Raw genomic sequence first — 17536 nt, 5'->3', positions numbered from 1 at the left:
CAGTAAATGCTAGTGCTATTATCATTATTGGTCTGTCTGGTTTCTCTGGTGAGTTTCCTGGGGGCATGAGCTCTGTTTTGTTTTTTGCCATGGCATTCATCACCAAACTTGGCTTGCTATAGATATTCAATAAATGTCTGTCTTTGCTAATATCCTTGGGCAGTTATGATGCCCCAAGCACTGTGGTGGCTGTTGGGAATGCAGAGAGAAACCCATAAATATCTAAAATGCCCCCATTAAGGACCCCAGGCCAGGGACCAAGACTGTCATCTCTTTGGGTCTCATTCTCTCACTTTGTAAAATGACAGAGTAAGGGACACAAAGACGCACCCCTTCAAGCTTTCTATGCTAGCTCCTCTGTCACTGTGGACCGAGGTGGGCATGGGCAGGGTGAGGAGAAACTTCATCCTTTTTTGGCCATGGGAATCCTTGTTAGCCTGGGTCTGGCCACACCGTGGACATAAAAGGCATGGCATTGGGCTTGTGAGCAGCCGCAGGCAGGAAGAGTGTCTGTGAGGCGCAGACGCAGTGCTAGGTGGGTCCTAGAGGTGGGGTCTGCAGAAATGACCTGAAGGGGCTCAGGCAGACAGAGTTAGGGTCCTGGTGGTCTAACAAGGAAGGGCTGGCCTTCAACCTGAGGCAGCTGGCTGGAGGGCTGGAGCTGCGGTGAGAGGCAGGGATGGGTATGGGAGAAGTCTTCAGGCTCACCATTCTTGGATGACAGCTTTGCAGTCAGGCAACCTGGGGACCTAGCAGGTTCTGCCTCTCATCTGCCACGTCTGGCCAGGCTGTGACTGGCTTCTCTGAACCCCAGTCCCTTTTCCTTCACTGGAAAAAGTGTGCTGGCACAAAGCACATGCATAACGGTGTGCATAGTAGGTGAGCATGTAAGGCCATTCCTTTCCCTCTGGGGGTCTCTGTCCAGTTCAGTGGAGAACAACTGAGTCAAGATTTGGAAGGTCTGAGTTCTGATGAGCAGAAGAATCAAATGGGAAGTCAATAAAGCCAGCCAAGACACCCTTCCCGTGTGCTGTGGTCATTATCCTCTGGCCCCTGCCTAGAAACTTGTGCGTGTGCATGTGCGTATGTGCGCGTGTGTGCACGTATGTGTGTGTGTGCGTGTGTGTATGCATCCCCCTTCTCAAAGTGAGGAAACCAAGGCTGAGAGGTGAAGTCCTCACCCAAGATCCCACTGTGAGTCCATGGAAGGTTCAAGGCTCTCCCCAGGACTTCTGACTCTGGGCCTCCTGAGGCAAGGGGGTGAGAGCTTAAGAAAAGGGGGGTGGAGAAGGGGGTTGGGAGCTTTTAGAAGGTAATATCAAGGTAGATCAACTTCTCAAGGGACTACTTCCTGAGTAATTTGATGGGGTCTGTGAAATGAGGGGCCACAGGCTAGGGTACTCCTTTTGGTCCCATGGGAGATGTACTGGTGAACTCTGTGACCTGTACTCAGACTCTCTGGTCAGGATCCTCATGACAAGACCCTCCTGTGTGGGAGGCACAGAGTGCTTGCCTGACTGAGGACTCGGTACTTGTTGTTTTCTCTCCAATTTGCTGCCTAGTCCAATGTGCTGGGCTGCAGCACGTCCCAGAATATAGGCCTGGTGTCTCAGTTCAAGTTCCAGTCTCATTGCTGCTGGTGACATGGCAGGGACCTCAGGCAGTCCTGCTCCTGGCCTCAGTTTCTGCAAATGCATTACAGAGCTGATCACATTTCCTTGCCCATTCTGTCCACCAGCATGGGTCATAGTGAGGCGAGCTGTGGAGGGCCGTGCACAGACGAGTGGCTGGCAGCACCTTGACCCACAGAATTAGGGAGCAAGCTGACCAAGGTCAGCCTTCTGGAAAGCGTCTCTCAGAAACCCTCTGAGAGCCCAGGGGAGAGGCAAGAGACAGTTCTGGCAACACACACGGCTAGACTGGTCACCTGTGTGGTGGCCCAGAACTCTGCACTTGGCTGGGGGGAGGGGGGTACATTCAGCAGCATCATGAAGAATATGCCTGATGACTGGCAGGTTTTCCAGGTAGACTGACTGCCAGAGCAAGGCCTGGTGGCAGGACAGTGTAGGCCATAGCCGAAGAGCACTTTAGTCTAGTGACAGAGCCGAGAAACCCTCACTGTGGGCTTGGCTTGTGGCAGGAGAACAGAGTTTAGTCTGGAGGGCTAGAGCCAAATTACAAAAGATTTGGGACACTAGAAGGTGGCATTTGGTCTTCTTGCAGTCAGTGGGGAGCTATGGAAGGTGTTGGAGTGTGGGAGTAATGGAATTGAAGACCCCTGTGGGAGGTGTTGTGGGTGGGTGGGGAGGCACTGAAACGGGAACAGGGCTGTGAGCAACTCTGTGGGGAGACATACTTTCTGATGCCTTGGTAGCCAAAGTGGGATTGTTTTTGTTTCAGGGACAGAAAGGGGACCCAGGGCTCTCACCAGGCCAGGCCCACGATGGAGCAAAGGTAGGTTCCAGGGACCCCAGAGCCCAGGGAAAAGCGGGAGTGGGCCGAAGTGACCCCATCCAGGGGAGCTGCCCTGGCAGATGCTATCTGTGGCAAAAGCAGGGATGTGGGGAAGTCTAGACAAGGTCAAGTATGGCTTGGTTTTTCCTTGAAGTCCTTTGACCTGTCCCAATCCCAAGCCGAGGGCCATTCCCAGTCCTTCTTCCTGGGCTACACACAGACTGAGAAAATATTTTGCCTATGGATACACCTTGGTGAGTGTCCTCTCAACTGATTCCCTGCATGATTTTCTGCAGGGCCTGCTATGCTACATGATGCAGGCGTCCAGAGGTTTCTTGGCAGCCGTGCCCAGGAAGCTAGCTTCCAACAGACACTCAAAGCCCCCACCTCCAGGCCGTTAACCCGGGAAGGACTAGGGCTTCTAGAACGCGGCACAGGAACTGGCCAGACAGGCAGAGCTCCCTCACTCCCACAGCGACAAGGCCAAATGTTCTGCTTGTCGGGGAGAAGACACTTGGGCCAGCGTCCCAAGGTGTCCACCCTGTAACTGAGCGGGAGACTTGGCAAGAGGGTGGGACAGAGGGGAATGGGGAACCCTGGAGCTGTGGGCGAGCTCATCTTGCATCTCGTGTATATGAGCTGAAAGGGCAGCTTGAGTCTGCCTGACTTCCCTCTGGACAGAGTCCAAGAGCCATCTCGCAGCTAGACTGCCATGATTTCCCCAAGTCATGGGAGGCTCGCTGCTTTACACCCTCACTTCGGAGTGTCTTCATTCAGCAAACACAGCTTAGGGTCCTGGACAGTACCCACCCACACTCTGGTCCGATCCTCTTCGTGGACTTACAAGTCAGGGCACTGGGCCCAGCTTGCAGACAAGATGGGGTGGCTTGTGGGAGGCCACCCACCTGGCAAGTGAGGAATGAGTCTTGTGCTTAAGGGCTGGGCCTTTCCCTTCCTCTTACCTGGCTTGCTCACAGGTTTCCTGGTAGTAACAGAAATGCCTCCTACTTGGTGACCACTATGCCCGGCCTTCATGGGGAGGTGTCTTGGAAATGCAGGGGAGAATGGACTGGTATGAGACAGATGCTTGCCAACTGGAGTGTCGTTGAAACCATGGTTTTAGCATCGGAACACACTCTGCGACAGTGGCTTCTGCTGAAGCCCACTATATAAAGGTCAAATGGAACTAGTGCGTTGATGGGGCAGGGGACCAGGGACTCCACCCACTCCCCTCTCACCCTGCTCCGTAGCCCCTGGGTCGCTGAGACTTCTCCATGAGTAGCTGGAGACAACCAGCCATCGGAAGTCACCCTTGCAATTTAGTGAGTATCTCTGTCCTATCCCTGTCTCACTCCCTTGTCTGTGTCTTCCAGGGCAACATGGGCTTGCCTGGGCTCTCCGGAAATCCAGGACCTCGAGGACGGAAGGTATGTCTTGGCTGTGCAGTGTGGCCTTACCTGTGGGCTTGCCAGCAAGCACTGTCCCTGGCCCAGCCTGGCTCTTCTGGTCACAGGGCACACTGGTGGAGGTGGGAGGTTTCTGAGCACTGGGCTTGCTGGGGGCAGGGGCACCTTGGCGTGAAGTGATGTCCTCCCCAATCCCCATGGATAGTGAAGTATGACAGGAAGTGGCCCTGGCTTGCTGTGATTCCTGGGGAGGCCACCCCTAAGGATGCTTGAGGTGGTGGAGAGCATTGTCTGCAGAGCTATCGAGGGTATGGTGGTCCTGCTCTGCCGCCCATGGCTGGGTGGCCTTGGGTCTGAGCAGAGCATTCCCTCCTAGTGATGAGGGGATAGTGACCCCTCCCTGACCCTCACAGCCAGGGCCTGGGGCAGAGAGCAGAGGGAGTGTATTCTGTTCTGCCTTCCTTTGACATCTGCTGGTCAGGTGACCTTGGGCAAGTTGGTAGCTATTCTGAGTCTGATCTTTGCCTCTGGCTGATGTGCTGCAGGGGAAGGGTGTGCCCTGTGGAGGCCACTTGTTCTCTATACATCCCTGTGGGTTGACAAACTGGCCTGTCTCCACCCGCTCTTCAGCAGTTCTGGGTCTCTTAGATCCTGTGTCAGGGGTGGGAGAGCCTGCCATTTTCCTCTTTCTTTTCTAATTTCTCCAGTCAGCATCTCCCATTCTTTAGGACTCATTCTTGTGCCTCCTCCTGGAAGCCCTCCTGCCTCCAGGCCGTCAGCTACCACCTGCTTAGGGACACTTTGGCCCAGCTTAGCTCAATTATTTTTAGCCCCAAGTCCTGCCTCACCAGCCAGGTGTTCACACAGGGCTTGTGGCTATCCTACTGAGCCTAGCACACGGCCTGCTCCAGCAGGTGTTCAGGAAATAAAGGACAATTGAGGCCAAAGGTCAATCCCCCACTGTCGATGGATGACTTGTTCAGAAGACACATAGGCCTAGGCCATGTCTTGAGCGTCCACCCTGGCTCCCAGCTGTGGCCCTAGCTGCCTGCTCTCTGGCCCATCTGGTTCTCATCTGGACTACTGTGGGATTACCTGGCTCCATCCTGTCCCTGCTCCAAGGGTCCCCATGACACCAGGGGACTTGGAGGGATGTGGGCATCTATCACCTTCTCCTCTACTTTCCAGATCTCAGAGACCAGCCCCAGACAGGAGGCTATGGCTGTCTGCAAGCAGGGAAATGTGGTCTTTCCTGGTGTGGTGAAGGGCTCCCCACTCACTTCTCCTCTGGGCTCCGGCACTTGCTGATGGATGAGGTGTGACTGGAAAAGGCTCCTTCCAGTCCCAGCTCGTAAAGCAGCCTGTGGTGGTCTCGCTCTGCATGGGGTGGGAATCCAGCCGAAGTAGTGGGAGATGTGAAAAACAGACCTGGACCAGCTCCTGCCTGAGGGTCTGGGACTCCCTACACTCAGCAGATAGCCAGAGAGGCTGAGAGCCCTGAGCCAAAGGACCCAGCTCACCTGAGCAGGGACAGGCATCTTTTCTAAGCTCAGGAGGAGCCTCCATGTGCTGGAAACCATTGACAAAGCCACTTACTCAGAGCGTCCCTCTGGCTCTGGTCCAGGCAAACACGCATGCAGCAGTGTGGTCAACAACAAGCTGGTGCCACCCACTCACAGAGGGTGCTGGGTAGAGAGTGGCATGGGCACTTGTCTGGACTCATCCCTAGAAGTGTCCTTCTTTCCACAGTGGCCACCTTGCCTCTCCCCAGGTTTGCTTTTCCTGGGGAGAAGGGATGTGGTGAGTGCCAGGTGAAGCCCTATCTGTCATTGGTCTTCAAGGCACTGGATTTGGGGGTCACTGCAAGATGACACCCATAACCCTTGCAGTTTCTTCATTGATTCAGTGAGAATGTATTGAATTCCTACTATGTACAAGGCACTGAGTTGCACAAATAGACAAAACTCTGCCTTACAGAGCTGGCCTCCTTGTGGGGCAGACAGTCAATAAGAAGAAAAACAGTAAAAAAAAACAGGTGTGTGGCAAGAGGCCAAAGGCTGTGTGGGTAGGAGCAAAGGGGCTCTGTTTGGAATGGCTCTGATGGAAAATGGGGTGGCAGTCAGAGGCAGCAGAAAGGATGACTGTCCCTCCTCATTGTCCCCTCACAACAGCCTCTGAGAGTTAGGCAGGCTTGTGCCCATTTTGTAGCTGGGAAGACTGAGGACTCACTCACTCTTCCAGTCATTCAGTAGGTATGGACCCAGGTACTAGTTCCTGAGCTGACTGCGGTGTTAAGTGAAAAGTGAGATCATTGAGGGCTGGGGGGTGGGGAGAGTGTTGTACCCTGCAGTGGCAGTCTCCATCCCTGTCATGTGTTCGGAGCAGCTGTGGAACTGGGGCCCCTCTGTGGGGACTCTGGACTGCAGTTGGGGTCCAGGCATCAGGAGCTCTCCAGGTGATGCTCACATGCAGCCAAGACTGAGAGCCACTGGCCTAATGGAAATATTGTTCATGGGTTGCTAAGCAACAGACTTAGAATTCAAACCCAGGTCTTTGGATCCTCAGACCCTTTCCTCACAAAGTTGACTGAAATGGCTTTCCAGCCAAGAGAGACTCCACCGAGGTAGACAAGGGCTCTGTCATTTCAGGTGGGCCTGGAGGGAGCCCTAGCTCTATCTCTCTGCAGCTGTGGGCAAATCGCCTCCATGCACTGAGCCTCAGTGACCCAGGAAATGAATGGGAGGGTAAATGAGCCGTGATAGCCCCACTGCCCAGCCTGGGACTGACTTATGGCAGACACGCCATACATACTTAACGCAGGAGAAGCTGCTGGAGAAAGTCTAGTTGCCAGTTAACTGCCAGGACCGCCACCTCCCGGGAGCTGTCTGGTTTGACCCTGCTGCTCTGTCCGCTGTGACCAGTGCTTCTCAATGGGATGATTCTGCGCTGGGAACAGTTAGCGACATCTGCAGACATTTGGTTGTGGCTCCTGGGAGGGGTGGGGTGGGGGCAGAAGGCAGAGATGCTGCTAAGATCCTACAAGACAGCTCCCCACCCCCACCCCAAGGAGCGCATATTCAGTCCAGTATCATGGTTGAGTGGATTCTTCACTCCATGCAAGTCTGTGCCTGGCTCTTCCTAACTCATGCGTCTGCTTCTGCTGTGCACCCTGGTGTGCCCTGTCCTCTGTGTCCATCATCACTTACCTGTCCCTTGCTTCTCCTCTCCAAAGCCATCTTCCCCAGCTCATCCAGGCAGCAGGCATGCTTGCTTCCCTGACCTTCCAGCCCATTTTTCTCAGGCTCTGTGGAACTCCATGCTTTTTGGCTAGTGGGCAACTCACGGGTGCCCACAGTACCTTTCTCCCACTAGAGCAAGTGTGCAGCAGACAGAACCTCACCTGGCCATCTTTGTTTCCCCTTTCCCCATCTGGGGCTAGGCACAGCACAGGGCACACCACTGCATCCCTCCCTTCTCTCTTTCCCCTCCCTCTGGCAGACATCCCCAATCAGCCCTGCTCTACTCCCCGAATCTTCCTTAATGCATCGCCCCAGGTAGATGTGACTAATGGAAGGAAATTGGTACTCAGATTGGAACTCATCGGCTCACTTTGCAGCCTGGCTTTCCCTTGGCTGTCGTTGCCACCTGAGTTGGCCACCATGTGTGGGAAGCTGGGACACAGTGAGAGGACAGAGGACAGAGCCTCAGAGTGAGGCTGCCAACTGAGGGCAGCCCCTCTATCCCTGCACCTGCCAGTTCTTTTGAGTGTGCGACCTCCAGGTCCATAGAGTCCCTAGGAAGACCATCCTCCAGGATTAGGAGGCTTAGCTCTGGCTTAGCTGAGCAGCTCTGGGTTCCTATGGTCCATTCCTGCTGTATCCTGTCCCATCTCTCCTACCCTGCTCTGCTTCCCCTTCCAGCCTAAGTATACAGCTTCTCCCGCACCCCCATCCCAGCACCTATGTCTACATCTCTTCCCTGTTCTTCCCCTTTGCCCCACTATAATGCCTTCACCTGCTTCTAGAAGGTAGGGAGTGAGGGGTTTTTTTAGTTGTTGTTGTTCTCTGCATTTCTTAATGCCTGCTGTGAGGGGCCTTGGTCCTGGTTGGGATTCCACAAAGGTTTGTTGAATGAACGAATAACTGGATGAATGAATGATCTGTGCAGAAAAGAGACCTTCCTTCTCTGTTTGGTCACAAGTTTCCACCAAGCAGAATCCAGTGTCAGCTGCTGGCTGGGCCATGGTGCACTGAGCTTCTAGACAGTTTCAGAATCTGCAATTTCTGAGCCAGTAGGACATGTCCAGAGGCCAACTGGGGAAACTGAGGCCCAGAGAGGTGCAGAGACTTGTGTGCTGTCACTTCCTAAATCACTCTCCCTCCAGGTGTCTTCCTTCCTCTTTGACCCTCTGTCCTGCCAACTGCCTGGATGGGACGAGGGCTGCAGGGTGGGAGGTGAGTTCATCAGGAAGATGCAGGTGCTAAACAGGATTGGTGAGTCTGTTGCACGACCAGAAAATCTGAGGCCTTGCACAGGCTGAGGGGGAGCAGCTGAGGTCTGAACATGCAGCGGTGTCAGGACCCCCAGGCAAGGACAGGACCACCTCCCTCCTTGCCCAAAGCCCAAACAGTATCCCGAGGGATGGATGGGGCGACTGTCTGTAGCAACAGTGAGGTGATGTCTGGTTTCTCCTTGTGCATTGTAAGCAATGATTAATCTGGCTCCCAAACCAAAATAGAGACCGCGTGCTATTATAAACACAGGTCCTGCGGAGCCCCGCCTGCCTGCAGCCGGAGGCCCCTTGCAGACGCTGTGGTCCCTGGAGATTCCCGGAAGCCTTCCCTGCCCCCAAAGACCTGCCAGGCACCCATCACAATGAGGAAATCACTGCCCACAGGTCCACCTTGCGGTCAGTGTCCACCCCATAATTGATGGGCCTGGAGAAGATAATGGTCTAGGGTCCTGTGAGCCCTGGGCCCTGTCATTTGAAGCTATTTGCTGGCCCCAACTTGGTAAACACTGCTGCCAGGTCTCTCTCTCCCCTCTTACCCCAGCTCCCACTGTGCTGCTCCCTGCCAGCCGGGGAGAAACAGTGTTCATGGCCAAGTTCAAGGTCCTTTGAGGTCAACAGATCTGGAGCCTGTGGTCTCCTGGATAAAGCCTGGCCCAGGATGAGTCCCGGGGAACACTTTAAGCCTGGCTGTCACTTCCTGAGTTACCTTAGGCCCAGTCTTCTCCCCACTTTGTACCTCAGTTTCTCCGTCTGCCTAGTGAGAAAGGAGGTTGTTGACCTAATGTCTCAGGTCTCTCTCAACTCAGATACTCCCGGGTTCTGGGACTGACCTTGACTCCCAGTTGTTGCAGTGGCCTGAGAGCTGTCCCAGGGAGGGGTGTCTGTATGTGTGAGGTCTTTCCTTGGGTGGTCCTGTGACTCTTCCAGGCAGCCTCAGCTGGAGTGCTTTGGTGGTCCAGGGCACCATCTTGGTGCTGCCCCCAGAAAGCTGGCTTCAGGAAAGTTTCTTTCCATCTCTGAGCCCCAGTTTCCTCACCTGGCAAGTGTGTGGCAATTCTGCCTCCTGGGTGCTGATGTATTTTTGAGGTGTTTGTGCTAAGCTGGCTGGGACAGTCATTCATTTCCCTTTAGCTCATGCAGAGCAAAGGGTTCATTTAAATCCCATTCTTGGGTGTGATTGCAGACACCTCTTTCCTTTGGGGGGGTGCTAAAGAATTGGCTTTCAGCAGGGTTTTTGATGGCCTGGGGCTTCTGGACAGCCCTTTTGTGGTTCTCTTGGGGTCCTGACTCCCAGAATCCATGGATTCTTCCTGGAAGCCCTTAAGCAGGCAGAATGAGACAGAAGGGGTGATTGCCCATGCAATCCTCTGGGAGAAGGCTTAGCTTGTTGCTGGTCATTGCAGCTTGAGAGGGGAGGATGATGATATTGGTGACTGCATGTGTCATGTCACGTCCTATCTCTCTGTTCCTGGGGACTCCCATCACATCATCAGCACGTGCTGATGTCTGCCTGCCTCCCCGACCACCCCTCGCTCATGTTCCAGCCACACAGGCCTTCTCGTACACTGAAAGCATTTTTTTTTTTGGCAGTACTGGAGTTTGAACTCAGGGCCCTCATGCTTGTTAGACAGGTTCTCTACCGCTTGAACCACCCAGCCAATCCTTTTTGCACTGGTTACTTTGGAGATAGGGTCTTGCTTTATGCTCAGGCTGGCCTGGACTGTGATCCTGTTTGTGCTTCCCCACATAGCTGTACATGATGGTAGCATGTACCACTGCATCCAGCCATTGGTTGAGATAGGGTCTCATGAACTTTTTGCCTGAACCGGCCTCGAACTGCGATCTTCCCAATCTTTGCCTCCAAGTAGCTAGAATTACAGACTTGAGATACAGCACCAGGCCCTGAGAACATTCTTACCTCAGGGCCTTTGCACTTGCTACTTCCTCTGCCTGTAATCCCTTTCCCCAGAGAGCCAGCCCTGTGCCCACCTCTCACCTCACTCCTCTTCTCCAAGCACCCCTTCCTGGCCATCCACCCTGCAGCCACCACCTCTCTCAGAACTGCCATTCTCTTCCCCTAACTTTGCTTACTTTTCTTCATAGCTCTGATCACTAGCAGGCATTATTTCTTCTTTGTTGTGGTGGTAAAAATATGTAACAAAATTTACCATTGTAACTGTTTTTATGTGTGTAGTTTGGTGCTTCACAGGGTGGTCTTGCACAACTGAAATTCCATGCCTGTCACACAACGCCTCCTCTTCCCCCTGCCACCACCCAACAATATCTTTTATACTTATTTTGATTTTCTAGTTCCTTCCTAAGGGCGTAAACTCCATTAAGTCAACGGATGTTGTCTGTCTTGTTCTTCCTGTGCCTAAAACAGTGCCGACACATGCACACTCAGTGAATGTTTGTTGAATGAATGAATGAAAGTGGAGATGAAGGCAGTAACCGCAGCCGGCTTTTGCGGGGCCGTTGAACTCAATGCCAGATACCGTGTTGAGAGCTTGACACCCATACCATGTACTCCATACATCCAGCCTTTTCTCCCCGTTTTACAACTGAGGAAAACGAGACTCAGAGAGAGAGAGTCATTGGTCCTGAGCCCACAGTCAGCCTACAGGCGGAGCAAGCAGCCCTGGAGTCCATCTCAGTCTCAAACAAGAGGCCTGGTCACGCCAATGCTGGCTGCTGGCTGCGGCTATGGCCCAGTTCGCCTATGGGGGAGAAAGAGCATGTGTTCCAGGTAGAAGAATCTCACCCAGCTGTGCGGCCTCAACCTCCCTAGCCCATGGATGTGAGATGCAATCGCGTGGCTGGGCTGTCTTGCCTCGGTGTGGGTGGGTGCAGATGGAACGCTTGTAAACCCCTCGGGCCTCTTGGAACAGACCTACACTGCTATTTATAATTAAGAAGGCTGCTTCCTGGGAGTCTGTGAAGTGGTGCTGAGTGTGTGTGTGTGTGTGTGTGTGTGTGTGTGTGTGTGTGTGTCTGTGTTGTGAGTATTTTAGACTCTGGGGGAGTCTTAGAACTTTCAGTTCTAGAACATCAGAGCTAAGGAGGTCTCTCAGAGCTGTGCCTCCCCCATCTGAGGGTCAGAGAAGGGTGGTACCCCACCCAAAGTTACACAGTAAGGCAGGGCTCACCCAATCCCAGAGCCCTTGTATGAGGGCTGCCAGGGGCCAGCATGACTGTCCTATCTGAAGAGGGCCCTTTCTCTTTCTGCTGTTGCTCTCACAGCAGCTCTGAGCTGGAAGAAGTGGGAAGCCTGGGTCCCTTGGAGGCCTCCTGACTTACGGAACAGCGGCGAGCGTCTTTCTCTCTGAACGGGTCAGGGGTCTGTTGGGGAAAGAGGTCACGGTTCTGAGTAATACACGTGGCCACAAGTGAGAAGGGGCAGGTCTGTCCTGCCTCACGTGATGGTCGAGCCTTGGCCTTGCTCCCTTGACAGGTCTGTCTGTTCTTGTCTCATTCTCGTTCTGCATTTGGAAGGGACATTTGGGATGCAGAATCACAGGGTCACACTTGCCCTATTCCAGTTTGGCTCATAATCCCCCATCCCCTGAAGTCTTCTGGTCAGAGATGAGCCTGGAGGACACTGCTCACCTTACACAGTGCCTGCATCCGTGTTGGGAGGGTTGACTGAGCACGTTCTATATCTCTGCCATGGACATGCAGTGCAGAACCAGGCAGCAGGGCTGGGTCCTTGCAATCCTCAGGCCTGAGTGTGCCTTCCGCTCTGATGCTGTTCTTCCCCCCACAGGGACACAAAGGCTACCCTGGACCTGCAGGGCACCCTGGAGAAGAGGTGAGACTTCTGCCCTGCTGGAAGATGCTCTCTGTTCCTCCTCTCAGACCTTGGCTCTTGCCTCCTCCCTGGACCTGTTCAGGAGCCCCAGAGCCAGGCTGACCTGCCTCCCACCCTGCTGGGGCCCCCACCTCACGCCCCTCATTCCTCAGTCACACTGCCTGGAAGAGCCACGTCCCTGAGACCTGGCTTGGGGCTGGCATGAGCCCCTAGGCTTTGCTTTGGGCAATGTGAGGGATATTATTCCCATGGCCCTCCCGCTGCAGGGCTTGCAGGAATTTTGGCTGCCCTGGCCCAAGTTAAACAGCAGTCCTGCCAGCGGGGAGCCGGCCAGGCCTCCTCCGTGCTTTCTTGCTCTGGGCTGCGGTGCAGAGGGGCTTTGACCCTCAAAGCAGGTCTGACCAGTTTAGAGAGAGGTGGGCTTGGGGGCCTCAGCATGCCCTGTTTGCCTTGCTCCCATTTTACCTCCCGCTCCTGCCTCTTTCCTTGTTCTTTGTTGGCCCCCAGTCCCCTACCACACTGGCCTTAGCTGGGCAGCGCCTCTTTTCCTTACATTTCGTTCTGGTTTTTTTGCAGGGACAGCTGGGAGCTGAGGGCAGCCCAGGGGCCAAAGGTTACCCTGGCAGGCAGGTGCAGTATATGGCTTTTGGAAGCTCTGTGGCTGTGGTGGAGATGCCATGGGTGCCCCAGGCAGAGGGGGGCAGAGGCCTGAGGCCAAGGAACTGCACCCTAAGGAAAGGGCTGTTTGGGGGGCAGGACCAAGGCAGCCTCTCTTTGCAGGGATGAGGCTGGGAGGCTCAGGAAGAAGACTAGGGGGCTAGGAGTGGGGCTCCCAAGGCTTCTTTCACCCAGGGTCTCCCAAGCCATGCTGGCTCCTGGGGCTGTGGAGTTCAAGCTGGAGATCCCTATTTTCCACACTGTTCTCCAGAGAGGCAGCTGAGCCTGGGAGACAGGACTCACCAGGGATGTTGGCACCCAGAAGGGCATCTCCATACGTCCTTGCCCCTCTGTCTTTTCTGTTTCAGGGGCTACCTGGACCTGTAGGAGACCCTGGCCCCAAAGGCAGCCGGGTAAGTGGTCCTTGGCTAGGGTGGGCATCTCCTGTTCCTCCAGTGGAACTTGATAGAGGTTAGGGCTATGAGGCGGCTGAGCCCAGACCTTCCCATCTAAGTGCTCTCTAGAGAGCAGGGAGCCTGTGATTAAGATCCCCTGAGCTGCAGGTGGCACCTCTGGGTCCTGAGGTCAAATAGTCTGGAAAGTCCAGGCTCTGTTGGGATTTGTTCATAGTCCCAACTGGATCCCCTTTCATCCTGAGTGACCAGGGACTAAGGTCCAGCCACTCCAAATCAAATCACTGGATTTCTAGAAAGGCCTCCTTTCATCTAACTGGGTACTGGGGATCCACCTTTTGTGGAGGGCCATGAGGGATGCTGCCTGGAGGCTGATGGAACTTCTGGATAGCCCCTTCTTCTAAGGCCCCAAGAAGTAAGCCCTGAGTGACCATCAGCCTCCGTTCACCTGTTTGTATGGTGGGAGTGATGTCTATCACACCTGTGGCCTGTGTGTGGCCTGGTGTGTGTGTGTGGGGGGGGTGGTCAGGAATTTGAAAGTCAGCACAGCTGAAGGGAAGGGGTGGCTACCAGGTGGGGCTCCCATGGGGGCTGTGAGGAGGCGGAAAAGGTTTGGTGAATTGCATGGGAGTAGATGGAGTTGGAAAGAGCAGATGTGGCGAGGCCTCTCTTCTGTGTACAAGGATGCTGGGATCGCAGTGGGCTGGATGACCCCAGTTCACACTGCACAACCAAAGGAGAGCTGGGGCGTGGACCCAGGTGTCCTGAGGTGAGGGTTGCTGTTTGCCAAAGAGTGCTCAGCCATTAGGTCACACAGTCCTCAGTCAGGACAGGGCATGACATGTCCTCTGCTCCTGAGCCAAAGCTATTTATAACCTGCCCGAGGGGGAAATCAAAAGGGCCAGTCTCTGCCTTGATCTCTGGAGCAGGCTGGTGGCAGGAGGTGAATGCATGATGGGAGGGCAAGCCCTGAGGACGTTACTATGACTGGCAGGGCAGGGTCCGAGGCAGCTCCTGGGGTGCTGGACCTCCTTTACTTCTCTGAGCCCAGGGGGAAAGGTCTCAGGCCAGCCCCAGTTCCCATCTGCTGGAGAACAGGACCTGTCAATGATAGCTGGGGCTGTCTGAGGCTTGCCATGTTGCTGGCATCTTGAAGCCACATGTAGGGAGAGGGCTGACCTGGCCTCAGCATTCCTGTCTCCTCAGGGTCACAGGGCCCAGGGCAGCCTGGTGAATCAGGCTGCTCTGCCACCATCAGCCTTGTATTCGTGAAGTAGGCAAAGCCTAGCTTGGGTTTGTAGCCTGGGTGATTAGGGGGTGACTAGTTTGCCAGGCTACTCCTTACCTGTGGGACAAGACCTTGGACCTCTCTGAGTGCATTTTCTCATCTGTAACTCCGGAGCACAGGCCCAGAAGGTTTGGTAAATACCATTCTTTAAGATGACCTTTTGACTGTGCAGGAAAGGAGACATGGCGATGAGTTGCCCTGGGCTGCTTCTTTGTATGAGGCTGTGTAGTTAAATGGTCAGGAATCCAGGCCTGGAGCCACCATGCCTTGAGTTTGGATGCCACTTCTACCACAGTCCAGCTGTGTGACCCTGAACAGGTCACCTGACCTCTCTGTGCCTAAATGTTCTCACCTCTGCCAGGTGCTGACTAATAATACCTGCTTCCTGGGGGTGCAGTGAGGGTGCGGTAAATGTTTTAATGCATCAAAGCATTGAGAGCTAGGCCTGGCATGAACTTTGTGCTCAAAGCACAGTCACTTTTGTTAGAGTCATCATTAACCCCTTCTACAAATGTCTAGAGAGTGCAGAGTGGTACAGCCCCAGGCTAGGTCCAGGCCCTTGAGACAAAGTTTGCATGCTAAAGAGAGGAGTGTATGTGCACACAGTTAATGGAGACACAGGGGGCAAGTGGTTGTCACTGCTAACGGGGGTCAAACAGGGTGCTGGGGTGGCAGGACCAGCTGCTTCTGGCTTGAGCATTCTAGGAGGGCTTCAGAGAGTTTGGTGCTATAGTCCTGGCTGAGAAGGGCATGCCTGGTGAGGGCTGTGGGGGACGGGAAACCACATGCATTCTAGGCCAAAACCCTAGGATGGTGACATACCCAGACTCATGTCCCTGGACTTGGGTGACCCTTGAGCTTGCTAACAGGACCCCCAGCTGCATCCCTGGTCAGCTGTGTTGTTTTGTCTCTAGGGCCTCAGTGTTCTTGTCTGGCCAGTGAGGGAGTGACAGCCAGTCTGTGGGGTCCTTGGGAGGGTTTGCTGCAGTGGTAGCTATATGCCTGTTACAACGTCAGCTCTCCAGGGTCAACTCTGTTACTACCAGCACTTGGTGGCCTGGGGTGGATGCGAGCCTCGTGCCCATGGAGGCCTAGGAGGAGCCACTGCAGGGGCCATGACCCATGGGCATCCCTGGGGTAGGGGCAGGCCTCAATGACATTCCAGCCTCTAACCCAGCCGCCAGCTTCCTTCCACAGGTCCTGGAGCCCGGCTCGGCTCGGGGCAGGCCTCCCGTGCGAGCGCCCGCACCCTTCCCTGGCGTGAGGGTATGTGCCTTTGGACTACATCGTGGAAGCGAGCACCATGCAGTCCATGGGCATATACACTTGCCTCAAGGCCTATGTCATCGAGGACCACCGGAGCCACCACCACTGCCAGCGAGGAGCAAGCCTGGGTCACAGGATGGCAGCAAGGGTGGGCTGGATGCATGGCTGGCTGGTGGCACCCCTCCGCTCGGCCTCTGACCCCCACCTGTTCTTTCCTAGGGCTACATTGGACTCCCAGGGCTCTTCGGCCTGCCAGGGTCAGATGGAGAGTGGGTAAGTGTATGGGATTGGGTATTTGTCCCTTCACCCACCCTCTCATACAAGATAGAATCTGCTAGAGGCAAGTTCAGAGAAGTCACAGTGTCATCCTGGAGGAGGCACCCTTGAGTGGAGTAGATGTCTGGAAGGAAGCAAGTCAGGGGCATGTGGTCCAGAACCAGGGAACAGCCTACCCAAAGACAGGACCAAAGGTCACTTGGCAGGTTTGCTCATCAGTGAAAACACAGAGTGACAGGGTGAGGGAAGAAGAAACAGAGGGCCTTAGGTGAAGTTACCAGGCACTCAGGGACCAAGGTCCACAAAGGGACACTGTTCTTGGGAAACTCTCAAGGGCTTTCAGCAAACGAGACACAGGACCCCTTTACATTCCAGATCAGAGATAGCCAGCCATCTGTTTGTAAATAAAATTTTACTGAGCACAGCCATGCTTGTTTGTTTGCTTGTTCGTGTGGCTGTTTTACCACTACAGTGGGCACGGAGTCAAACAGTGACTCTGCCCCTTTGCACAGATGTGCCCTCGTCCCTGTCTTAGAGGACCTCAGGCCTCTTGAGTAAAGTGAAGCTGGGGTAGGTGGGGAAGAGCTGGAGATAGACCTGGTGGCAGGTGGCAGGGTGGAAGGGGTGGCTGCACCTGGGTGGGGGCAGTGGAGCTGGGTGGGGGGCAGGGCAATGGCAGGGGACTGGCTGGGCACCTGGCTCTGGCTTGAGCCCTGAGGTCCGTGAAGAGACTGGGGATCAATTCTCTGGGGAGGGTGGTGAGCCTGACCTCCAGGTGGGCAGGTGATAGGATTTCTCCACTGTCCTCCAAGCCCAGGGCCCAGGAGTGTGGCAGGAGCTGCCCATAGCCTTGGGGCCTATGAGGAGGCCTTGGGGCTAGTGACCTCCTCACCCTCTCCCAGCCTGAGTCATATTTGGGGACTCAGTTGTCACTTTGTCAATAAGTTGGTTCCTGTTGGAAAGGCAGGAGAAGGAGTACTTTGTAAGTACCTGCTGAATTCTAGATACACTGGGAGTTTTCTTGAGCCAGTTCCCCAGTGGAGATCCACACAGCCCTGTCCCTGCAGGGTACAGCTGATGCACATGTAATTGGCACCACTGTGTACGTGGCATATAATTAAGGCTTCTGGGACTTCCTCCTGGGGGCGGCTGGGGGCTAGTTCTGTCCTCCGCTGGAGCCCTGTCCTGACCTCTCCCCGTCTCTCTCCCACAGGGTGTGCCTGGCGTTCCTGGCAAGAGGGGCAAGATGGGTAGGCCGGTAAAGATTTTCCGTGTCTATTCTGCAGACTTTATGGGGACCCCACCTCCCACCACCACACTGCTCAGTCCACGGAGGCCTGACACTGTCTGCTTCTCTGCTCAGTCACTTCTGCTTTGAGTGTCTGGGCTGGGAGTCCTGAGCTCAAGTGCTGAGTGGCTGCAGGGGACGCTGGCTGTTCTGGGATGGCTTTTCTC

General features: G+C 54.7%; 1 protein-coding gene across 8 annotated transcripts in view; it reads left to right on the top strand.

Annotated features, from left to right (window-relative positions):
- Col27a1 (collagen type XXVII alpha 1 chain) overlaps positions 1-17536 on the top strand; it is a 127845-nt gene that overhangs the window by 31282 nt on the left and 79027 nt on the right. For all 8 annotated transcript variants that reach the window (XR_012440336.1, XM_074051187.1, XM_074051189.1 and 5 more), the window contains exons 6-12: positions 2401-2454; positions 3828-3881; positions 12137-12181; positions 12758-12811; positions 13207-13251; positions 16025-16078; positions 17295-17339. Coding sequence is in view for 7 of the 8 variants with exons in the window: in XM_074051187.1 (XP_073907288.1) it covers positions 2401-2454; positions 3828-3881; positions 12137-12181; positions 12758-12811; positions 13207-13251; positions 16025-16078; positions 17295-17339 (351 nt within the window). In the remaining variant the exon portion in view is untranslated. The remainder of the gene's footprint in view (positions 1-2400; positions 2455-3827; positions 3882-12136; positions 12182-12757; positions 12812-13206; positions 13252-16024; positions 16079-17294; positions 17340-17536) is intronic.

Source organism: Castor canadensis, chromosome 13 (genome assembly GCF_047511655.1).
Source record: "Castor canadensis chromosome 13, mCasCan1.hap1v2, whole genome shotgun sequence".
Classification (NCBI taxonomy): domain Eukaryota; kingdom Metazoa; phylum Chordata; class Mammalia; order Rodentia; family Castoridae; genus Castor; species Castor canadensis.
This window is presented reverse-complemented; position numbering and strand designations above follow the sequence as displayed.